Raw genomic sequence first — 25,817 nt, 5'->3', positions numbered from 1 at the left:
TTAATGTTCGGCACAGACTCGGTGGGCCGAAGGGCCTGTTTCAGTGCTGTATCTCTAAATCTAAAAAATCTAAATTTATTCCTGGCTGTAAGGTATTCAGAAAAAATAGGGAAGGAAAAAAGGGGAGCTGTTGCAGTATTGATCAAAATAATTATAAAAGAACTGAGAAAGGAAAAGATTTGCATTTATATAGCACGTTGCACAACCTCAGCATCCCAAAGTGCTTTACAGCAAATGAAGTACTTTTGAAGTGTGGTCATTATTGTAATGTAGGAAATACGGAGACAATTTGCACACAGCAAGCTCCCACAACAGCAATGTGAAAATGACCAGATAATCTGTTTCAGTGATGTTGATTGAGGGATAAATATTGGCCAGGATACCGGAGACAACTCCCTACTCTTCTTCAAAATAGTGTCATAGTATCTTTTATTCCATGTGAGAGAGCAGACAGGTTTAATGGCTCAACCAAAAGATGGCACCTTCAATAGTGCAGCACTCCCTCAGTACTGCACTGGAGTGTCAGCCTAGATTTTTATGCTCAAGTCTCAGGAGTGGAACTTGAACCCAGAACCTTCTGACTCAGAGGCAATGATGTAGTTAAGAGGTGAAAGATAGAATCTATTTAGTTAGAATTAAGCAACAACAGAGGAGCTATTCTTTTACTGGGTGTATAGTATAGGCCACCAAATAGTGGGAAGGAGATAAAGCAGCAAATTTGCAGGCAGATTACAGAAAGATGCAAAAACTACAGAGTAGTGATAATGGGGGAACTACAATTATCTGAATATAGACTGGGATGGTAACAGTTTAAAGGGTAAAGAGGGGGAGGAATTCCTGAAATATGTACAAGAGATCTTTCTTGATCAATGTGATTCCAGCCAAATGAGGAAGGAAACAGTTCTGGCTCTGGTTCTGGGAAATGAAGAGGAGCATGTTATAGTGGAGAGCATTTGGGAAACAGTAATCATAACATCATCAGCTTTAGAATAGTTATAGAAAAGAACAAGGTACATGCAACTGTAAAAATGCTCGAACTGGAGGAGGATCAATTTCCATGCATTGAAAAGGGATCTAGCTCAGGTGGATTGAAATCAAAAATTGGGATGCAAAACAGTAATTGAACAATGACAGGCCTTCAAAGATTGAGATGGTTTGAGTACAGAGTAGACATATTTCCACAAGCGGGGCAAGAGAAGCGTGAAGTGATACATTTTAGTAGAAAGATGAGGAGAGGCAAGGCACTATAAACTAAATGGTACAAATTTAAAGGGGATGCAGGAACAGACTTGGGGCTGTATGTACACATATCTTTGAAGGTGGTACAACAAGTTGAGAAGACTGAAATAAAAACAGAAATTACTCAGCAGGTCAGGCAGCATCTGTGGAGAGAGAAACAGAGTTAATGTTTCAGGTCTGTGGCCTTTGATCAGAACTGGCAAAGGTTAGAAAAGAACTAGGTTTTAAGCAAGTGAAGTGGGGTGGGCTTGGTAAGGGGAGTGAGGAAGAGAACAAAGGGAAATGTGTTTGATAGGGCAGAGGGCAGGAGAGATTAAATAACAAAGCTGTCCTGATGATTTCAGCACTTTCTGTTTTTATTTCAGATTTCCAGCATCTGCAGTATTTTGCTTTTAAGTTGAGAAGACTGTTGAAAAGGCATATTGAATCCTTGACTTTATTAATAGAGGTATAGAATACAAATGTAAGGAAGTTATGCTGAATCAATATAAAATATTGGTTAGGCCTCATCTGGAAAATTCTGAGCAGCGCACTTTAGGAAGGATGTCAAGAATTTATCGAGGGTGCAGAGAAGATTTACTGGAATGGTGGCAATGATGAAAGACTTCAGATACATGGAGATACCCAAGAAACTGGGATGGTTCTCCTTAGAGCAGAGAGGGTTAAAGGGAGATTTGATAGGTGTTCAAAATTTTTAAGGGTTTGATAGAGTAAATAAAGGGAAACTGATTCCAGTGGCAGAAGGTTTGATAACCAGAGGACACAGAATTAAGGTGATTGGCAAAAGAACCAGAGGCGACATAAGGGGAAAGAAATTTACACGTTGAGTTGTTATAAAATACACTACCTGAAAAGATGGTGGAAGCAGATTCAATAGTAACTTTCAATTGAGAGTTGGATAAATACTTGAAGAAAAGAAAATTGCAAGGCAATGGGGAAAGAACTCATTGGATACACCTACTAAAGAGCAAGCACCATGGACAGAATGGCCTCTTTCAGTGTTTATCATTCTATGATTCTAATGAGAGACAAAAGATGAAATTGGATGACTGAAAAAACAATGTTGCTTGATGATCAATCATTGACAATATAGCACTGCATAGTTTATACAGTCCTGATTTTGCTACAGTATTGAATTGACCACTGGAGGGCACCACAACAGAGTTAAAGAAAGAAAGTAAGGCATTACAACAACTTGTATTTGTTTAGTGCCTTTAATGTAATAAAATGAGCCAAAGTGTTTCAAGAATGAGAGAACAGACTGAGCGTGAGTAGGATAATTAGGAGAGCTAACCAAAAACCAGGTCAAAAAGGTCTTTAAAGATTGGAGTATAGCACAGATGTTTAGGAAGGCAGTTCAAGATGGTATATAATAGGTCTGCCACCAAATAAGGAACACTGGGGAGAAGGAGAAAGAATGCACATAGTCGGACAATTAGAGGGTGTGGGTTGGGATGCAGAGCTGGAGGAGGTTGGAGAGATGGGATGGAGTGAGGCCATGAATAGGATTTGTAAATTCAAAATGAGGATTTTAAATTCTGTGCATTAGAAGAGGAGGAGCCAGTGGAGATTGAAAGGATAGAGGTGATTAGCAAGCGAGGATTAAGGTAGGAGAGGATGCAGATAATGGAATTTTGGATAAGTTGGAGTTTGTTTATGGAGGAGCCTGAGAAGTGAGAGACCAGGATGTTTGAGAACTGCATCAAGGTAATGAAAGTATGGATGTGAGTTTTAGTGGCAATGGGAGTAAGATAGGGGTAGAAGCAGGCAATGTTTCAAAGTATGTAGTCATAATGATGGGTTTGAAACTCTGCTCTGGCCCTATTAAGACACCAAGATTTTTCATCATCTGCTTAGGAAGGGGTTGGAGATGTTGGTGAGGATAAGGATATGGAGCTTTGTCAAGTACCAAATGAGATGATTTCAGTTTTCTCGATGGTCAACTGGATGAAGCTCTGGTTCACCCATGGTGTGATGTCAGATGAATAGTATACCAATTAACAGGGAAAGTAAGAGATTTCATGTGATTTAAAAGGATATCTTAAAGTAATGGTTTAATTGCTTACATTTACTCAAATAGTTCATAGTGATGTAATCTTATGACCAAGCTAATATATCTGTAAAACTATCTAAGATACAAAGCTCTTATTTCATGCAGAGATTGTGGGGGAGCTAACAATGAGATATTTTGCAGAGCAGTTACCAAAATAATTAGTTAAGTTCCTGAAACAGTAAGTTTGGAGACTTGAAATGTTGATAGATGATTGATAAATAGAAATGGCTGAAATTATGTTGTTATTTTAATAGCATTTCTTCCTCTTTTTTTCCCTCAACTTACATTTTTGTCAGTTATTTTGCTACTTGACTAGAAACTTCATATACGTGCTTTAAATTGTTATTGACAGTTACTGTAGCTTATGATTTGAACAGTTATGTTACCATCAGTCAGGTTTTCTCAAAATTAAATTGTGAAACTATATGAACACTAACTTCCTTTTATTTCTTTTTGTCTTTTTTACAAAACAATATGTTAGTAAACTCTGAAAACCTCAATGGAAGAATTGGGTTAGAGTGGACACTCGGGTAGATATTATAAAGAAGATGACTAAATATCATAGTAGTTGTTTGCCTACAGTGTTTCTGGGTCTAACTGTGTCCTATCTCAGCTCCCTCAAGAGTTCTCAATAACTTACAAGCCATTTGTACTAAACTGCTATGGACAGCAGCGGTTCAAGAAGGCAGCTCACCACAATTTTTTCAAGGGCAATTAGGGATGGCCAGTAAATGCTGGCCTTGCCAGTGACATCCATATCCCATAAAAGAATAAAAAAACTTCTTCAGCTATCTTTTCAACACATTATTAAAACAAAAGTCTTTAAGTAAATGAAAAGATATTTATGGTTATTTCAGTTCATATTTAAAAGGGGTGCTGTAGTAAGGCTCCTGAGCAGAATAATAGCAACAGCATATTTACCTGTTTATTTCTGCAGATCCAAGTGAAAATAGCAAAATGGAGATCCTCTACATACTTGTCCCCAGCATTGCCATTCCACTAGTCATTGCTTTGCTATTTTTCCTAATCTGTATGTGTCGAAACAAACACAAGGCATCTACACCTTCTCCGCAGAGGCGCCAGCTGATGGCATCTCCCAGTCAGGATATGGAAATGCCACTTATCAGCCCTCACAAACAGGTAATTTTACACTAATGTCATATAACATTTTAACATTGTTACATGATTTTCAGATCACATGTCAGTTTGACTTGGTGGCAGTCAAGCCTGTGTGTTTATGTGCAGAATATAGCCTACACTCCAGTGCAGTGGTGATCGAGTCCTCTGTTACTGGAGGTACCGTCTTTGTGGAGGGATATTAAATCAAGCTCCTGTTATTTGATGCTGCTGTGAAAATGAGCATTTGCAATCGAATTGAATTATAAAGAAGAATTTGGAGCTTGCCGGACCAACAGGAACTGGTCATTCATCACATAACCATATGTGGAAATTGCTGGTTCAGAATGGCTATTTGTCTGCAGAACAGTGATTGCTATTTAAAAGTAATTAATTGAAGCGCTTTGAAACTTTTTGGGATGAAAAATGTATAGAACTCCAAGTAGCATTATGTGTTGCATGGGCTGCATTAAGTACGTACTGCTAAACTGAAGATCGTTTGTCTCATCTATACTTTAAGTTCTGCACATAGTCTAATTCCAAATTCTTACAATTTTGAAGGAGTTTACAATTGTTGATGAACACCTTAATCCCTGACATTTCTGGGGCTGGAGAGGGCATTAGTTACATTTGTGCCCTGAAAAGGGGCCAAAGACCTACTCTGATAGAATTCTGCCCCGTTTGGACTGGACCTTCAAATTCCAAGCCAGGGGGTTGGGGGAAAGGTGGACCATGTGTGGCTCTTCAGCCCACTGTTTGACCCCCAACACACACACAGCCCACCCATCCCAATCTTACCCCCCCCCAAAACCCCTACCATCCCAACCAGGGAGCATGTCAGATGGATTTACAAAGCTTTTGCAGGAATTTCCTTCCTTTATGTGCTTAAAAGGCTTCAGTGAAACACATGCTGTTTAAGAACTGGCGAAACCTTATGAGGCCCACCCTGGTGAAGCAATTGACCCTGACATTGAAATTCAGCATAAGGTCTTCCAGCGAAGTGGAGCTTCAGGAGTGCCCAAGTCTGTGTAACACTATTGATCTGTTTTGGGAACTTAAGCAATCTTCATTATGTAGCAGATCTACCAAAATACTCCATGCCATTTTGCGTAATCTGTTTCTAAGATCCACCTGTACCTAAGGTGTGCATCATCTTGTACTTGACGTCATGAGACGTAAAACATTTTTGAAATGCAAGGGCTTTTTGCAAAACAAATTCAGGATTAACATTCACACATTGTCACAACCATTCCCTTTACTCAGACGTATAATCATCACCTCTAATGAAGCTTTGCAAACATACCATTTACTAAGGGCTGAAATCGCAGGATCTTATGATTCATACAATGTCCCAGATTCCTCCATCACGTTCCTTTGGTATGTCCTGTCCTGCCGGCAGTGCAGACCCACTGGAGTTGGCGGCACATTGGTGTACAGTCGGGAGAGAGTGTCCCTCGGAGTCCTCAACACTGACTCCAGATCCCATGAAGTCACATGACATCACTGCAAGGAAATCTGCTGATCAGCTCCTAACGCCATCCCTCAACTGAGCTTTCAGTACTGTTCCATGTCGCGCACCACTTGGAAGCACTGAAGGGCACAGAATATACTTTGGGTGGGGGACATCAATGACCGTCACCAGAAGTGGCTCGATAGCACCACTACTGACCATGCTAGCCGAGACCTGAAGGATAAAGCTGCCAGACTGGGCTTGTGCTAGGTAATGAGAGAACAAACACGAGGAAAAAACTTATTTGAACCTCATCCCTATGAATCTACCTGTCCCAGATATTATTGGTAGGAGTGACCAGCACATATTCCTTGTGGAGACTAAGTCCCATCTTTCACATTGAGGACACCCTTCATTGTGTTGTATGACACTATACGGTGGTAAATTGAATAGATTCAGAACAGATCAAGCTGCTCAAAACTGGGTATCCACAAGACCCTGTGGGCTATCGCAGCAGCAGAATTGTATTCTGCCACAATCTGTAACCTTGTGGCCCAGCATATCCCTCACTCTACCACTATCATCAAACCAGGCAACCAACCCTGGTTCAATGAGGAGTGTAGAAGAACATGCCAGGAGCAGCACCAGGCACACTTAAAAATGAGATGCCAACCTGCTGAAGCTGAAAACAGGATTTATGTGCATACAAAGCAGCAGACTACTGGCAGAGCTAAGTAATCCCACAAACAACAGATCAGATCAAAGCTCTGCATTCCTGCCACATCCAGCCATGAATGATGGTGGACAATTAAAATGACGGGAGGAGGAAACACCGTGTACATGCCCATCCTCAATTGATGGTGGAGCCCAGCATGTGAGTACAAAAGACAAGGCTGAATCATTTCCAACCATATTCAGCCAGAAATGCTAAGTGGATGATCCAGCTCAGCCTCCTCCTGTGGTCCCCACTATCATGGATGTGTGGAAGAAACTAGAGCAAAATAAATCAAACTTCCTCGGATGAGTACTCGCAAACTACTTTATTAACTTGTGCACAAGGAGAACAAACACAGTAGAGCTCACATTGAGACTCAGTGCAATGTTCTAAAGAATTACAGTCAAACAGTGGCAATTATACTATTCTGCAACCAATAATCTTACAACAATATTTCAATCCTTAATTTGCATTCTAAAGCACCAATAATATTACAATTTAATTCTTGCTCTAAACGAATAAGATACAGTAATTTTCAATCCTTCGTCTACATATCTATCTCACCATTGGCCTTGCAGCTGGTACAGCGAAACAACAGAAAGAGACATCAGGCTTCAACAACACTCTTCTTATCTCATCAGCCAGACATGGCATATTCCTAAGGAGCGGTTTGCGTGAGAAACATACTGACCAAGCAAACTCACACCCCTAGTCCAAGGATGGCTCACCTCAGGTTCCACAGATGCCTGTCCTCAGCCAATTCATTTCACTCCACGCAATATCAAGAAATGGCTGAGCGAACTGGATACAACAAAGGCAGGGAGCCCAGACAACATCCTGGCTGTATTGCTGAAACTTGTGCTCCAAAATTATCCAAAATGTTCAAGTACAGTTACAACACTGACATCTACCCAACTAAGTGGAAAATTGACCAGCTATGTTCCATCCACACAAAGCAGGACAAATCCAATCCAGCCAATTACTGCTCCAACAGTCTGCTCTCACCCATCAGCAAAGTGATGGAAGGTGTCCTTGCCAGTGCTGTTAAGCAGCACTTAGTCATCAAAAACCTGCTTACTGATGCCTGGTTTGGGTTCTGCTAGGATCACTTCACAACAGACCTTCTTACAGCCTTGGTTCAAACATGGACAAAAGAACTGAATTCCAGAGGTACGATGAGAGTGCCTGTCCTTGACATCAAGACAGCATTTGACTGAGTTTGGCACCAAGAATCCCTGAATTGAAGTTAATAGGAATCGGGGGAAATCTCCACTGTCTGAAGTCATACCTAGCACAGAGGAAGATGGTGTGGTTATTGGAGGCTAGTTTTCAGCCCCAAGGCATTCCTATGGTAGTTCCTCAGGGTAGTGTCCCCGGCATAGGAAATAGGAGGAGTAGGCCATTCAGCCCCTCGAGCCTGCTTTGCTATTTAACTAGATCATGGCTGATCTTCTACCTCAATGCCATTTTCCTGCACAATCCCCATATCCCTTGATATCTTTAATATCTAGAAATCTATCTATCTTAAACATACTCAATGACAGCCCTCTGGGGTAGAGAATTCCACAGATTCAACACCCTCTGAGTGAAGAAATTCCTGATCATCTCAGTCCTAAACGGCCTACCTCTTATTTTGAAACTGTATCTCCTGGTTCGAGAGCCACCCCACCCCACCCCACCCCACCCCACAGCCAGGGGAAACTTCATTCCTGCATCTACCCTGTTGATCCCTGTAAGAATTTTATATGCTTCAATAAGATCACCTCTCATTCTACGAAACTCTAGTGAATATAGTTTAGTTTAGTTTAGTTTAGAGATACAGCACTGAAACAGGCCCTTCGGCCCACCGAGTCTGTGCCGACCATCAACCACCCATTTATACTAATCGTACACTAATCCCATATTCCTACCACATCCCCACCTGTCCCTATATTTCCCCACCACCTACCTATACTAGGGGCAATTTATAATGGCCAATTTACCTACCAACCTGCAAGTCTTTTGGCTTGTGGGAGGAAACCGGAGCACCCGGAGAAAACACACGCAGACACAGGGAGAACTTGCAAACTCCACACAGGCAGTGCCCAGAATTGAACCCGGGTCGCTGGAGCTGTGAGGCTGCGGTGCTAACCACTGCGCCACTGTGCTGCTGTTCAATCTCTCCTCATAGGACAATCTCACCATCCCAGGAATCAGTCTAGTGAACCTTCGTTGCACTCCCGCTAAGGCAAGTATATCCTTCCTTAAATAAGGAGACCAAAACTGTACACAATACTCCAGGTGCGGTCTCACCGAGGCTCTATACAATTGCAGCAAGACTTCTTTACTCCTGTACTCAAATCCTCTTGCAATAAAGTCCAAGATACCAATTGCCGTCCTAATTAGTGACTTATGAACAAGGACACCCAGGTCCCTTTGGACATCAACACTTGTCAACATGTCACCATTTAAGAAATATACTGCATTTCTGTTTTACCTACCAAAGTGGATAACTTCACATTTTTCCACTTTATATTCCATCTGCCATGTTCTTTCTCACTTACTTAACCTGTCTAAGTCCCCATGAAGCCTCTTTGCATCTTCCTCACAACTCACATTCCCACCTACTTTTGTGTCATCAGCAAACTTGGAAATATTACATTTGGTCGCCACATTATGAAGAGCTGGGGCTCAAGCAATGATCCTTGCAGCACCCCACTAGGCACAGCCTGCCGATCTGAGAATGACCTGTCTATTTCTATTCTCTGTTTTCTGTCTGTTAACCAATTTTCAATCCATGCCTGTATGTTACCCCTAATCCCATGTGTTATAATTTTGCTTACTAACCTGTGTGGGACCTTATCGAAAGCCTCTGAAAATCCAAATGTACCACATCCACTAGTTACCCCTGATCTATTTTTCTAGTTACATCCTCAAAAAACTCCATCAGGTTGGTCAAACATGATTTCCCTTTCATAAATCCATGTTGACTCTGCCCAATTCTACCATTATTTTCTAAGTGTCCAGTTATAACATCCTTTATAATAGATTCTAGCATTTTCCCCACTACCTGGAATGGGCAGGTTGTGTTATGAAGAAAGGTTGGACAGGATAGGCTTGTACCTGCTGGAGTTTAGAAGAGTAAGAAGTGACTTGACTGAAATATATAAGATCCCGAGGGATCTTGACAGGGTGGATGCGGAAAGGATGTTTCCCGTTGTGGGAGAATCTAGAACTAGGGGTCACTATTTAAAAATAAAGGGTCGCCCATTTAAGACAGAGATGAGGAGAATTTTTTTTCTCTCAGAGGGTTGTGAGTCTTTGGAACTCTCTTCCTCAAAAGGCAGTGGAAGCAGAGTTTTTAAATATTTTTAAGTTAGAGGTAGATATATTCTTGATAAGCAAGGGGGTGAAAGATTATCAGGGTTAGGCGGGAAAGTGGAGTCGAGGTTACAATCAGATCTTATTCAATGGCAGAGCAGGCTTGAGGGGCCGCATGGCCTACTCCTGCTGCTAATTCGTATGTCCGTATGTACTGATGTCAGGTTAACAGGTCTGCAGTTCCCCATTTCTTTCTCCCTCCTTTCTTAAATAGTGGGGTTACATTTGCTACCTTCCAATCTTCAAGAACCTTTCCAGAATCTATAGAATTTTGGAAGATGATCACCAACACATTCACTATCTCTACAGCTACCTCTTTCAACACTCTAGGATGTAGGTCATTAGGTCCAGCGAATTTATCAATTTTCAGTCTGGTTAATTTCTCCAGTACTGCTTTTTTACTAATACTAATTTCTTTCAGTTCCTCATTCTCACTAGTATTTTGGGAGTTTTTTTGTATCTTCTTTTTTGAAGACAGACACAAATTGTTTGTTTAGTTTCTCTGCCATTTCCTTATTTCCCATTATAAATTCCCCTGTCTCTGCTTGTTATTGGCCCATATTTGTCTTTGCTAATCTTTTCCTTTTTACATGCCTATAGAAGTTTTTACAGTCCAATTTTACGTTTTTAGCTAGTTTACTTTCGTATTCTATTTTCTCTTTCTTTATCAGTTTCTTGCTCCTCCTTTGTTGAATTCTAAAATGCTCCTGATCCTCAGGCTTACTACTTTTTTGGCAACTTTATAAACCTCTTCTATTGATCTTTAACTTTTCTTGTTAGCCATGGTTGGATCACCTTTCCTGTTGGGTTTTTGTGCCTTAAAGAAATGCAAATTTGTTGTGAACCATGTATTAATTCTTCAAATGCTAGCCATTACCTGACTACTGACATACCTTTTAATGTAGCTCCCCAATGTACCACAGCCAAATTGCCCCTCATACTTTTGGAGTTTCCTTTGTTTAGATTTAAGACCCTAGTTTTGGATTGAACTATATCACTTTCAGACTTAATGTAAAATTTTATCATATTATGGTCACTCTTCCCTGTAGGCTCCTTTACAACTAGATTATTAATTATCCCTTTCTCATTGCCCAGTAGCAGATCTAAACTAGCTCGTTCTCTCGTTGGTTCTGCAACATACTGTTCTAGAAAAGCATCTCGTATACACTCCAGGAATTTGTCCTCCACAGAATTAGTGCTGATTAGGATTTCCCAGGCTACATGTAGATTCAAGTCCCCCATGATTTCTGTATTACCCTTGTTACATGCACCTCTAATTTCCTGATTAAAACTATGCCCTACATTACCACTACTGTTTGGTGGCCTATAAACAACTCCTACCAATGTTTGCTTCCCCTTGCTGTTTCTTATCTCTACCCAAACTGATTCTACATCTTGATCCTACAATCTAAAATCCTCCCTCACAAATGTACTGATCTCATCCATTATTAACAGTGCCTCGCCACTTCCTGATCCTTTTTGCTTATCCTTCCTAATCGTCGAATAAACTTGAACATTCAGTTCCCAGCCTTGATCACAACCATCTTCAGCGGCTGCATCAATGACTTTCCCTCCACCATAAGGTCAAAAGTAGGAATGTTCGCTGATGATTACACAGTGTTCAGTACCATTTGTAACTCCTCAGATACTGAAGCAGTCCATGCCTGCATGGATTCTGGATTCCGTCTCTAACAGAACAGTGGGTGTAGCAACACCACAGAGACTGCAGCAGTTCAAGAAGGAGATGCACCACCGCCACCACCTCCTCGATGGCAATTATATATGCTGGCCTTGCTAGCGATAGCCACATCCCAGTTTATACAGCAGTCAAAGGCCAAACACAGTTTCCTCCAAAACAAACATTTTTTTCCTTTTTGCCTCATGTTGGATTCTAGTTCAGTAAGTAGAGGGAGTCCCATATCCATCCTCACCCCCCATCCCCCCCCCCCCCCCCCCACCGCCCCCAACCACCCCCACACATCACCCAGTGAAGTTTTCTTAATGTGTGAACCTTTACAATGCTTGTTGGAAGCCTATCAGATATCACAAGTGAACTTAATCCTGTCCTTACACAATGTCTCTGTGTCTACACCCTCATTTTCTAGCAGGTGACACTGGAGAGTAATCAGAAGTGGAAGCACCTTCCAAGCCAATAGTACATCTACTGCTGCTCCATCCGAGTTCACCTAATTCAGTACAGATCATGATTGAGGTGGATCTTCCAAGTGTTTGTGGGCAGTAGCTGACACACAACATAGTGAGCTATTGAGAGAACTACTTTGCTTTAATGTTGTATAACAATCTGATGTGAGCTTCTTGTAATCTTGTATTCCACCACAATCTGTAATCTTATGGCCTGGCGTATCCCCACTCTACCATTACCATCAAGCCAGGGGACCAACCCTGGTTCAATGAAGAATGCAGGGCGGTATGCCAGGAGCAGCACCAGGCTTACCTAAAAATGAGGTGTCAGCCTGGTGAAGCTACAACACAGGACTACTTACAAACCAAACAGTGGAAGCAGCATGCAATAGACAACCAACGCATCAGATCTGAGCTCTGCAGTCCTGCCACATCCAGTCGTGAATGGTGGTGGACAATTAAACAACTGACAGGAGGAGGAGATTCCACAAATATCTCCATCCTCAATGATGGGGGAGCCCAGACATCAGTGCAAAAGACAAGGCTGAAGCATTTGCATCCATCTTCAGCCAGAAGTGCCGAGTGGATGATCCTCCTGAAGTCCCCAGCATCGCAGATGCCAGTCTTCAGCCAATCCAATTCACTCCACATGATATCAAGAAACAGCTGAAGGCAGTGGATACACTCACCTCACCTCTGGGCCCTGACAATATTCCGGCAATGGTACTGAAAACCTGTGCTCCAGAACTAGCCCCTCGCCGAGCTGTTCCAGTACAGCTAAAACACTAGCATCTACCTGGCAATGTGGAAAATTTCCCAGGTGTGTCCTGGCCACAAGCAAGACAAATTGAACCCGGCCAGTTACTGCCCTATCAGTCTACTCTTGATCATCAGCAAAGTGATGGAAGGGGTCGTCGACAGTGCTATCAAGTGGCACTAGCTCAGCAATAACCTGCTCAGTGACGCTTAGTTTGGGTTCTGCAGGACCATTCAGCTCCTGACCTCATTACAGCCTTGGTTCAAACATGGGCAAAAGAGCGGAACTCCAGAGGTGAGGTGACAGTGACCGCCCTTGACATCAAGGCAGCATTTGACTGAGTTTGGCACCAAGAATCCCTGAATTGAAGTTAATAGGAATCGGGGGAAACTCTCCGCTGGTTGGAGTCATACCCAGCACAAAGTAAGATGATTGTAGTGTTGGTCAATCATCTCAGTCCCAGAACATCACTGCAGGAGTTCCTCAGGATAGTGTCCTAGACCCAACCATCTTCAGCTGCTTCATCAATGACCTTCCCTCCATCATAAGGTCAGAAGTGGGGATGTTCGCTGATGATTGCACAATGTTCAGCACCATTCGCGACTCCTCAGATACTGAAGCAGCCCATGTCCACATGCAGCAAGACAATATCCAGGCTTGGGCTGATAATTGGCAAACAACATTTGCGCCACACAAGTACCAGGCAATGACCATCTCAAACAAGGGAGAATCCAACCATCTCCCCTTGACATTCAATGGCATTACCATTGCTGAATCCCCCACTATCAACATCCTGGGGGGTTACCATTGACCAGAAATTGAACTGGACCAGCCACATAAATACTGTGGCTACAAGAGCAGGTCAGAGGCTGGGAATTCTGCAGCGAGTAACTTACCTCCTGTCTCCCAAATCCCTGTCTATCATCAACAAGGCACAAGTCAGGAGTATGATGGAATACTCTCCACTTGCTCCACTCCAGCTCACCACCCCCTTCTCAAGGGCAATTAGGGATGGGCAATAAAATGCTGGCCAAGCCAGCGATGCCTACATTCCCAAGGATTGCAGAGGTTCAAGAAGGCAGCTCACCGCCCCCTTCTCAAGGGCAATTAGGGATGGGCAATAAAATGCTGGCTTAGCCAGTGATACCCACATCCCATGAACGAATAAAAAAACTCATTAAAACCACTTGGACAAGCATGCAATAATAGAGAGCAGAGAGGGTGGATAAGGGCAATGCAGTTGTTGATGTATATATGAACTTTCAAAAGATGTTTGATAAAGTACCAAATACTAGGCTTGTTAGGAAATTTTAAGTCCATGTGATAAAAGGGACAGTTATAGCATAGATACAAAATTAACTAAGGGATAGAAAACAGAGAATTGTGTTGAGTGGCTGTTTTTTTTTGACTGGAGGGAGGTATACAATGGAGTTTCCTCATGGATCAGTACTAGGACCTTTGCTGTTGTTGATTTAGATTAATGACTTGGACTTGAGGCTTTCGGGCACAATTTCAAAATTTGCAGATGACACGAAATTTGGAAATGTAGTGAGGAAGATAGTAGTAGACTTCAAGAAAACATAGGCAGGCTGGTGGAATGGGCAAACACATGGCAGTTGGAATTCAATGCAAAGAAGTGTGAGATGATGCTTTTTGGTATGAAGAAAAAGGAGAGACCAAACATACCAAGTGATACAATTTTAAAGGGGGTGCAAGAACAAAGAGACTTGAGGGCGCTTGTGCACAAATCTTTGAAGGTGGAAGGACACATTCGCAACACAATTAATAAAACATATGGAATCATGGGCTTTAGAAATAGAGGCAAAGAGTACAAAAGTGAGGAAGTTATGCTTTATTAAGTATTTATTATATATTATAAAATACTAGTTCAGCCCCAGCTGGCGTATTATGTCCAATTCTGGGCACCACACTTCTGGAAGGACTTGAAGGCTTTGGAGAAGGTAAAGAAGTGATTTACTGCACAGTGGCGCAGTGGTTAGCACTGCAGCCTCACAGCTCCAGCGACCCGGGTTCAATTCTGGGTACTGTCTGTGTGGAGTTTGCAAGTTCTCCCTGTGTCTGCATGAGTTTCCTCTGTGTGCTCCGGTTTCCTCCCACAGCCAAAAGATTTGCAGGTTGATAGGTAAATTGGCCATTATAAATTGCCCCTAGTATAGGTAGGTGGTAGGGGATTATAGGGACAGGTGAGGATGTGGTAGGAATATGGGATTAGAGTAGGATTAGTATAAATGGGTGGTTAATGGTCGGCACAGACTCAGTGGGCCGAAGGGCCTGTTTCAGTGCTGTATCTCTAAATCTAAATCTAAAATCTAAAAGTTCCAGGGACAAGGAATTAGTTATGTGGATAGGCTGGAGAAGCTGCAGCTGTACTAATTGGTGCAGAGAAGGCACAGAGATGATTTGTTTAAAATCATAAAGGGTTTAGATTGAGTTAATAAAGAGAAACTATTTCTAATAGCTGAAGGGTCAATAACGAGAGGGCACAGATTTAAGTGATTGGCAAAAAAGCCAAAAGCGACAGGAGGAAAAACTTCTTATGCAACGAGTTATTAGGATTTGGAGTGCACTGCCTGAGAGGGTAGTGGGAACAAGCTCAATAGTAACTTTCAAAAGGGAAATTAGACAAACACTTGAAGAACAAATAGCACTGATCCGATGCTCACATCCCATATCAGGTTTAAAAAAAGTTATGGGGAAGAGCCTCGGAGTGGCACAGATTCAGTGGTCCAAATCTCCTCCTTTTGTGCTGTACTATTCTATAATTCTAACCTAATTACTGTGTTATGGGCATTTTAAAAACAGATATACTCACTCTTTTGTTTGTTTATTTTTGCACTTTTCTCAGAAGTTATCTGCCATGACTCCTTTGCCAAAAAGATCATCAGTTGACCTACTCCTAAGACTCAATTCTCATTAACCACATGGAAAACAACTGCTAACTCCTTTATGTATATTTTCAATTAGGATGACTTGTCATCTTTTTACAATTAAAAAGTATTCCTTTTTAACGTGGCACAAACAATAAGCTGTAAATTGTAGTTAATTTAAAGGAACCTTAGCAAACTAAATCAAAATGTGGTTCATGGTCTCAATGATGCACTCCTGTCACTCTGATGCCCACCGATCACGGAATGCCTCAAGCATGAAAACAACTGCTAAAGTGTACGAGAAACCTGGAGCGTTTCATCCACTATTTCTTCCTCACCAACCTCATAACTCAGTCAAGATCAGGAATTTGTGAAGGGGTGGGGGGGGGAAAGAGGTGGTGGAAGTCATTGTTCATCTTTTTAATAAGTTCAGAATTAGTTTATTCTTGGATGACATGAATGTTAGTGTGATGTACATATGTTCAGCTCTCTATATATAAAGATAAATATTATGTTGTCCATCTGTCCATTAAATTAAAGTGGTTTTTGCTTATGAGGTTAGTCAATGGTTCATTGTGGGGAAAATAGGCAATATCAACAGAAGATTAATATGTTGTTGAAAAATCGAAAAAAAATGATGTTTTTAAATTAAATCTGAGGAATCACCAATTGCAGCCAAAGTGGAAACTACTCATTGGTGTGCAGACACTGCATCTCACCAACTATGAGGAATCACATGAGCATCCGTTAATGCAGTACAAACTGCCAAAACAACGTTGAAGTAAGGAAGCACTAAGACAAATAAATCAAACGCAAGTCAACATTTTTAATGGAGGAAAAACTTATCTCTGATTTAAGATCAGTAACAGTTGTGGTGCAATAACCTGTATGTATTGTAATCATCTGAAGAGATGAATGACTGATGCTAAAACGTGTTTTTTTCCACTTGTTAAAACTAGTAATATCAGTGCAATCCAAGCAAAATCGACCGAACCAGTGCAATAAATCTGGAAATTTTAAAAATGAGTGAGATACATCCAAAACTGTGAGTTTTCCACAATCTTGTCTGCAGGTTTAAGATTCAATTTGCCTGAATTGTGCCCCACCTGCAAAAAAATGCCCCCAGACTGACATTGTGGATTCCACCAATTGTGCTGGTTTGGCAAATTTCCTTAGGCGCACTGGCCTTAGTGGCCACATTTTAACTTTTTTTTTAATATCAAAAATATTTAATTTACCAAGAAACTGACTAGTGTACATCAATTAAACTATTAAATAGTTCAGTATAATTTTTAAAGCCATTTTCAATTACTTTAAGATGGTTACTCACAGGTGGTGGACTTGACACTTGTTAAAAATGCTTATTTTTGGTGCTAAACCTATTCTCAACTGTATTAATAAAACTGCACCAAGTTATCACACTTAAATACATCAAGGAGTACTCTATAATGGAAATAAACAAAAAGAAATGATTATGTTCTATTGCACTACCCAATTCTGCTGGTTCATTGAAGATTTTAAGTTCGTGATTATGCAAATTAATTTAGTCGGAAGCTAGAACTGTAACCTAACCAGCCCAATTTCAAGCACATTGCACAATGGTGAAATTCTGCCCATCACTTTTCTTAACCAATTTCTTTTCGATTGTCTTTCTAGGGAAAATTGAAAGATATTTGTTTATCTGCAGTACGATTTATGGAAGAACTTGGGGAGGATCGGTTTGGGAAAGTGTACAAGGGACATCTGTACAGCACAGGCCCTGGTGAACAAGCACAAGTTATAGCTATTAAAACTATGAAGGATAAAACAGAAGTGTCACTCAGAGAAGAATTCAAACATGAAGCTTTGATGAGATCTCGGCTGCAGCATCCAAATATTGTTTGCCTGCTTGGCATAGTGGCCAAAGAACAACCCATGAGCATGATCTTTAGTTACCCTTCCCAGAGTGACCTCCATGAATTTCTAGTAATGCGGTCACCACATTCAGATGTTGGAAGTAGTGATGATGACAGGACAGTGAAGTCTGCACTGGAGCCAGCTGACTTCCTGCATATTGTGACTCAGATAGCAGCAGGCATGGAATATCTATCCAGCCACCATGTCGTACACAAGGATCTGGCTACTAGGAATGTCTTGATTTGTGATAAACTCCATGTAAAAATATCTGATTTGGGCATTTTCAGAGAGGTTTACTCCGCAGATTACTACAAACTGATGGGGAATTCACTTCTACCAATCCGCTGGATGCCACCTGAAGCGATCATATATGGAAAATTTTCTGTCGATTCTGACATATGGTCTTTTGGAGTAGTGGCGTGGGAAGTATTTGGCTATGGCCTGCAACCATATTGTGGGTATTCCAATCAAGATGTCATAGAAATGATAAGAAACCGTCATGTATTGTCCTGTCCAGATGACTGCCCAGCCTGGGTATACAGTCTGATGCTGGAGTGTTGGAATGAATTTCCATCAAGAAGACCACGGTTTAAAGATATCCACACAAGACTCCGAACATGGGAAAATCTGTCCAACTATAACAGCTCGGCTCCTCCTTCTGGGGGTAGCAATGCCACACAGACTAGCTCCCTCAGTACCAGTCCAGTCAGCAATGTTAGTAATGCAAGATACGTGGGGCCAAAGCAAAAAACGCATTTTCCACCACCTCAGTTCATACCTGTAAAAGGACAGATACGGCCAATGGTTCCACCACCCCCATTATACATTCCAGTAAATGGCTACCAGCCAATGCCAGCCTATGGTGCCTATTTGCCAAATTATTACCCAATGCAAATCCAGATGCAGATGCCTCAGCAGTTACCCCCACAGATGGTACCAAAGACTGGTTCCCACAACAGTGGAAGTGGCTCCACAAGCACAGGTTATGTAACAACAGCACCCTCAAATGCATCCGGTACAGACCGCATTGCTTTGATTCCAGACCAGTCAAATGGCACAGAAGATGAGCCTAATGAGCCCACTGTTGTAGATGAAGTACCTGCATCTGAGAATCTCCAAGATGATGACATGTTGGTACCAGAAACGGAATTACTTGGTGATGCTGACGCACCACAAACAGCTGATGTGGAAGTGGATACAGAAGCATGAACTATATTTCCAAACAATGATGAGGCTGCAATCATTACTAACACATTAATCATAATAAAAAAAGAATGTGAAACAGCAAAGTGTTAAACCTATAAGTCTTTATATTTTTCTTTAAAAAAAAACATCTCTGTTCATTATTGACATGGGTTCAATCTATCTGTGCCTTGCCTTTTTGTATTAGGCTGCCCTCAGATTTGTCATTCGTAGCTGGCACAGTAAAAAAGCCTCAATCCTTGCAATTTATATTCACTGTTCAGTGGAACACATGCAGGACGCAAAGGTGGCTAGTACTGCAGATTTGAACAGAAATGTGTTCTGGAGGTTTGCGACTCGACTGAATAAGCAGTTTTGATTTTGTACTGTTGCTGTGCAACTTTACACTATCGAGCAGTACCTCATATTTATAAAACATGGTAACCTATATGCTGACACATTGAACGTAATAAAACCTGCTTTATGAAGTAAAAGTTGATGCATGGGGGAAAACTACCAACAAACATCCTCCAGTTCTCAAGGGCGGTACTTTCATTGTACATACGAATGGTGGTTGATTTTAGTAGAATGCAAAGAAAGGACATTCTGATGATTCCAACAGTATTCAGATGATTCCCCCCACTCCCCACTCCAACTCTTATGGCTCTCAGCAACCAATCAACTTTGAAGCTGAAGCAACGCAGGCTGGGATGAAAATAACCTGAAGAAATGCACATGGAAAAAAATAAGAGAATGAGAGAGGATTCCAAAATATCCTACCATTTTATGAAAGACAACTGGTGTGCAGGTAGCTACTGTCGGGCATCTGACAGAAGAGGCACTGTTCTTTGTCTCATAGCAACACTGAGAAGAGCATATATTACAAACCAAACTACACTATTATGGTTTCATATTAACCAGCAAATGACTGTTTAACTGCCTTGTTCTATATTTTGCATGTACAATGTCAATTAATTGATTACAAGTTTCCACTTTTAAACATTAAGTGAAATAGTCTTTGTAAATAGAAAAAAATACTCTTTTAAAAAATCCTATTATTCTCTCTTAAAGTGCCATTCTCCTATGTTTGCAAACGATTTTGCATATGGAATCCATTCTTTCCTTCTGTTACCTTTTTTAAATAAATATGCTGTACAGAAAATGAACTTTGCATTTTGCATTTTTAAAAACCTCAATGCTTTTTGTAATTTATGTTTCCTGACAGTTCTTTTGACATATACCTGTAATGAAACAAAAGTTTGATTTTATAATTTAACTAAACTTACATAGTGAATACTTATTTCACTTGGTTTGATTTCCCCTTTATTGAATGGCCTTTAAATTTCCTCTTTGGTTTGTAAGGAGGTTCTTGCTAAAAACACACTAGAAAATTTGCATTACTGGAATGAGCACATTGTTTATATATGTTGTAAATCAAACCACATAGCATTTCAAATAAAGTTTTTTTTTATTTCCAAAATATACTTTATTCATAAAAATCTGTAAAAATTACATTGCCAAACAGTTTCCAAACAGCACGAAAAAATACAAACATTGCAAAAGAGATCAGTTTCTTTCAATAATGTCATGAGTTTCTTCCCAACCCTTCCGTTTCACAATTGTCATGTCAATTACAGTTTTACATTTACAGCAATTGAGAATATTAACGATACAGTTCGAGGGGCTTCCCATGGTTCCAGCCCCTCAGTCCAGCTTGGTGGGGAACCTTACACTGTGGTCTTTCCCCATTGAGCCTTTGCTGCGGCTGCCCCAAGCTTTAGTGCGTCCCTCAGCACGTAGTCCTGGACCTTGGAATGTGCCAGTCTGCAACATTCGGTGGTGGACAACTCTTTGCGCTGGAAGACCAGCAAGTTTCGGGCAGACCAAAGGGCGTCTTTCACCGAATTGATAGCCCTCCAGCAGCAGTTGATGTTTGTCTCGGTGTGCGTCCCTGGGAACAGCCCGTAGAGCACAGACTCCTGTGTTACAGAGCTGCTTGGGATGAACCTTGACAAAAACCACTGCATCTCTTTCCACACCTGCTTTGCAAAGGCACATTCCAGGAGGAGGTGGGCGACCGTCTCTTCCCCACCACAGCCAACGCGGGGGCACTGTGCGGAGGGGGCGAGACTTCGGGTGTGCATGAAGGATCTGACGGGGAGGGCCCTTCTCACCACCAGCCAAGCTACGTCTTGGTGCTTGTTTGAAAGTTCTGGTGATGAGGCATTCCGCCAAATGACTTTGACGGTCTGCTCGGGGAACCATCCGACAGGATCCACCGTTTCCTTTTCCCGTAGGGCCTTGAGGACATTCCGTGCAGAAAGTGATTAAACACCAGGTATATGCAGTTTCTTGCGAAAGGTGGTGTTTTCGGTAGATAAGCTCCCTTACATCTGGCGCAGGTCACTTTCAAGTGATTCTAGACCTCCAAATGAACTGACATAACTATAAACTTTACGAAATTTGGTAAACGTAAATGTTTTCACTGATAAGTTTTCATGCAGTTCTCTCGTACTTAATCCAATTTTACAGAGGTTATTTTTTTCCCACAACTTAGGGCTGTCTCCTAAATTCAGCTTTATACTTTTATGGATCTAGGCTACTGCGCTTTATAGCAAGTTCAAGAATGGTCCCAGCTTCAGTGCTTCACTACTTGTTAAAGTTTCACCAGACATTGGAGCTCTACCTTACACCATAGCAAGGTACCTCACACTGTTTGGTGGGGCGTTCATCACAACGGGATTTGTCATGAAGCCACTTATTGCATCCCGCGCGTCTGTGCAAACAGCATTCGGTATTTCCCGCTAACAGCGGCGGTCTAACAGCTGGCTATTCGACCGCAGGGGAAGCTCGGTTGAAGTTTGGGCTGGGTTAGTTCGGGCACCTAAAGCCAATGAGATGTCTCCGGAGGCCTGAAGCCGCTGGATCCGGAGCAGAGGCGGGGCTGGTACCGGCCGCGGCCACTACAAGTGCGGCTAAAGCCGGGGTCGGTGGCGGCGCTGGCCATGGACGCGGGGCTGAGTGGCTCTTCCTGCCTGCTGCTGCGGGGCTCCGAGCGGCCGCTACCGGCTCCTCTTCCCCGCCGGAGCCGGGAGTTCACCCCGGAGGAGCTGAAGGACTCGATTTACTGGGAGCGCCGGCGCCGGAACAATGAGGCGGCGCGGAAGTCGCGCCAGAAGCGGCGCTGCAGGGAGTTGGTGCTGGAGCGGCGACTAGCGGAGCTGCTGGAGGAGAACTGCCGGCTCCGGTCTCACCTGCTGGCGCTGCGCCTCCCCGAGCCCCAGGTCGCCGCTCATTGCCGCTCCGGGCCCCCGCCTCTCTCCCCCATCCGGCCGGCAGGGCTCCACACCCGGGGGGAGCAGCAGCCGGCGCCGAGGGGTGAGCGAGGCAGGACGGGCTCTGTGCGGAGAAGCCCCGGGGGACCGGCCAGCAGCAGCGAACCGGCCTGGGTCAGGAGCTTACCCCACAAACTGCGCCTGAAAATCTCCTCCGGCGGCAGCGCGGTCTCAGCCGCCAGCCTGCGGGGCCGGGAGCCCGGCTCAGGAGCTGCAGAGCCGCGGAGCCCGAGCCCCGGGAAGAAGCTGCTGCTGCCCGTGTTTACGGTGAAAATACCCAGCTCCATCCGCACTGGGCTGCGCTCTCCACCGAACTGAAGCTGCTTCAAACTCTGCTCCTCGCACCCGCTGCTCGGAAGCTGGAGCCTTTATACCTAATGTGACTTTGTGTCTGTTTTTACTGCAATTGTATTTATACGTTTTATTTGTAGAGTCATATTGGTCAATTGTTATGACTGGCTTTCTCCCTCGGCGGCTTTACATCTGTTTCTAGTTGAGGCTTTTTAAAAAAAAAACAATACCGCCCAGGATTGCTTCTGGGTGTAACTATGATTTTGACTGCTGTACCATTAAGGTTTTGAGAGTAAAAAAATCTGTCCTGCAATGTTACCTGTGGAACAATTGAATGGTACTTTAAAATACAGGCTGCGTTACCAAATTTGAAGAAAGGGGCCTGTACCACAGCTGTGTAATACCGCCCCTGCTCAGCTGTCATGAGTGAGGTCTTGTGAGTGAAAATATCGATTTTAACCGCTGAATCAAACATCCCCGAGGTAAATCTTCACACACAAGTGATCTAGACAATTTATAGCAACACAAAGACATGTATTTCAGACCCTGGGGATAGATTTTTGAAGGATGGCGAGATCTGTGTGATCTGTCTATTCTGCAGTTCAAATCATGTTAACTCGCTCAGCAGGCTTACTGGGGATTATTGCGCCAGGTTAATTTGAATACTTATGTCAAAGTTACCTAACCAGCCAACATTTCCCTCCTTGCCCAGGAATACTCTGCAAAGCAGCAACTGAATCGGAAAACTTTTTTTTTTGGTTGTCGTGAGTTTCGCACTGGACGATCTGTGCGTAAACGCATAACCTACATATCCATGAGCTCGCATAAGGTCCTGCCAGGGCCGGGGAATTGGTGTAGAATTGGACACTAAAATAAAAGCAAAATACTGCGGATGCTGGAAATCTGAAACAAAAACAAGAAATGCTGGATTCACTCAGCAGGTCTGGCAGCATCTGTGGAAAGAGAAGCAGAGTTAACGTTTCGGGTCAGTGACCCTTCTTCGGAACTGACAAATATTAGAAAAGTCACAGATTATAAACAAGTGAGGTGGGGGTTGGGCAAGAGATAACAAAGGAGAAGATGCAGATTGGACCAGGCCATATAGCTGACCAAAAGGTCAATATTTGTCAGTTCCGAAGAAGGGTCACTGACCCGAAACGTTAACTCTGCTTCTCTTTCCACAGATGCTGCCAGACCTGCTGAGTGATTCCAGCATTTCTTGTTTTTGTGTAGAATTGGGTTGTTCCATCTTACATAAGCTTCATGCAATCATTTGTACGAGGGGGAAAATCGTGTCATTTCAACAAACATGATAGGAAATGACTGATAAATAAAGCCGATAGCTTAATTTATTAAAGTAAATGATCAACAGCATTTGGTGTTCCGTGCTGTGGTTTTCCAAAGTTGTTGTTGACTTTTTTAATGTATTATGCTAATTGATAGCTTGAAACACAAGTGACGTAAAATCAAAAGCTTATTGAAAGAATCTGCTTTCGGTGTAAGTTTTATGCGATTGAAGGAGAATGTTGGAGGTGAATCGCTCTGGAGTGACGAGGGTAACATCACCTCACCCCTCCTTTTCCACGTCTCCATTGCTGTAGGATATACGTCGATGTACATGTTTTCATCCGCCAAGAATTTTTGGAATGAAACTGAATACAGTTGATTTGGAGCTGTTTTATCATAGTGATAATGGAAGAGTTCGGATTTTTTGTTAATGTTTTGTGTAGACGCAAAACCCAAAAACTGCCACAACAAATGTGCAAAGTTATACTGAAGGAGTATTGGAAGGCACTGCATTTTGAAACTTTTTCTGCATTCTATACTCCCAGCATTTGAGTATTTCTTTGCCGATAATGGAATGGTCCTTTAACGATGATATTTGCAATTGTACTTAAAACTCTTTTTGTGGAAATATTGCTGTAATTATGATACGAACGTTTAAGTATTCAATAAAGCAAATAGCAGGAAAATTGCAAATGCGGTAGTGATTTCTCCATTCTCTTGCAGTATAGACAGCGTTTTAAGCAAAGAATGCACCCTGGATAATGGACATTCCCTTCTGCAACGCCCCGCAATTCAGCTGTCATTTCTTGCATTCAATTAACTGACAAAAACATCACCTTTTTGAAAAACTGGAAATTCAAGTTTACACTCCAGCTTTAATTTTGGTGGCCTTTTTGAATATGATGTTTAGTTATTTTTATTTATTGATACAACTCTGAAACAGGCCCTTCGGCCCACCGAGTCTGTGCCAACCAACAACCACCCATTTATACTAATCCTACATTAATCCCATATTCCCTACCACATCCCCACCATTCTACACTAGGGGCAATTTACAATGGCCAATTTACCTATCAAGTTCTTCCGAAGAAGGGTCACTGACCCGAAACGTTAACTCTGCTTCTCTTTCCACAGATGCTGCCAGACCTGCTGAGTGATTCCAGCAATTCTTGTTTTTGTTTCAGATTTCCAGCATCCGCAGTATTTTGCTTTTATTTTACCTATCAAGTCTTTGGCTGTGGGAGGAAACTGGAGCACCGGACGGAAACCCACGCAGTCACAAGTAGAACTTGCAAACTCTGCACAGGCAGTACCCAGAACTGAACCCAGGTCGCTGGAGTTGTGAGGCTGCGGTGCTAACCACTGCGCCACTGTGCTGCCCATTTGTCATATTTGAACCCACAGTGCTGAACAATGAACCTGTGAAGCGCCTTGAGATGTTTCACTATGTTAAAGTTGTTATTGCAGAAATTCAGGACACTACTGATGACTGACTAGACTGAATAGCTCATTAGTGGGACCTGAAATGGTAGACCTCCCAGGTGCCAGGGTTCGTGATGTCTCGGATCGTGTTTTTGGGATCCTTAAGGGGGAGGGGGAGCAGCCCCAAGTCGTGGTCCACATAGGCACCAACGACATAGGTAGGAAGAGAGATGGGGATTTAAGACAGAAATTCAGGGAGCTAGGGTGGAAGCTTAGAGCGAGAACAAACAGAGTTGTTATCTCTGGGTTGTTGCCCGTGCCACGTGATAGCGAAGCGAAGAATAGGGAGAGAGAGGAGTTGAACACGTGGCTGCAGGGATGGTGCAGGAGGGAGGGTTTTGGTTTCCTGGATAATTGGGGCTCTTTCTGGGGTAGGTGGGACCTCTACAAACAGGATGGTCTTCACCTGAACCAGAGGGGTACCAATATCCTGGGGGGGAGATTTGCTAGTGCTCTTCGGGGGGGTTTAAACTAATTCAGCAGGGGAATAGGAACCTAAAATGTGGTGACAGAGTACAGGATGTTGAGAGTAGTGAGGTCAGGGATAAGGTTACAAGGACGCAAGAGGGCACTGGCAAGCAAGAACCTGGTTTAAAGTGTGTCTACTTCAACGCCAGGAGCACG

The 25,817-nt window shown here is 42.6% G+C and overlaps 1 protein-coding gene across 8 annotated transcripts in view; it reads left to right on the top strand.

Annotated features, from left to right (window-relative positions):
* The window catches only part of ror2 (receptor tyrosine kinase-like orphan receptor 2), a 452,945-nt gene extending 432,713 nt beyond the window's left edge, over positions 1 to 20,232 (top strand). For all 8 annotated transcript variants that reach the window (XM_068030160.1, XM_068030157.1, XM_068030161.1 and 5 more), the window contains 2 exons: positions 4,230 to 4,432; positions 17,377 to 20,232. In XM_068030160.1, coding sequence (XP_067886261.1) covers positions 4,230 to 4,432; positions 17,377 to 18,825 — 1,652 coding nt within the window. In that variant the 3' untranslated portion in view covers positions 18,826 to 20,232. The remainder of the gene's footprint in view (positions 1 to 4,229; positions 4,433 to 17,376) is intronic.
* Positions 20,233 to 25,817: the final 5,585 nt, after the last annotated feature.

This window comes from Heterodontus francisci, chromosome 4 (assembly GCF_036365525.1).
Source record: "Heterodontus francisci isolate sHetFra1 chromosome 4, sHetFra1.hap1, whole genome shotgun sequence".
Taxonomy (NCBI): domain Eukaryota; kingdom Metazoa; phylum Chordata; class Chondrichthyes; order Heterodontiformes; family Heterodontidae; genus Heterodontus; species Heterodontus francisci.
This window is presented reverse-complemented; position numbering and strand designations above follow the sequence as displayed.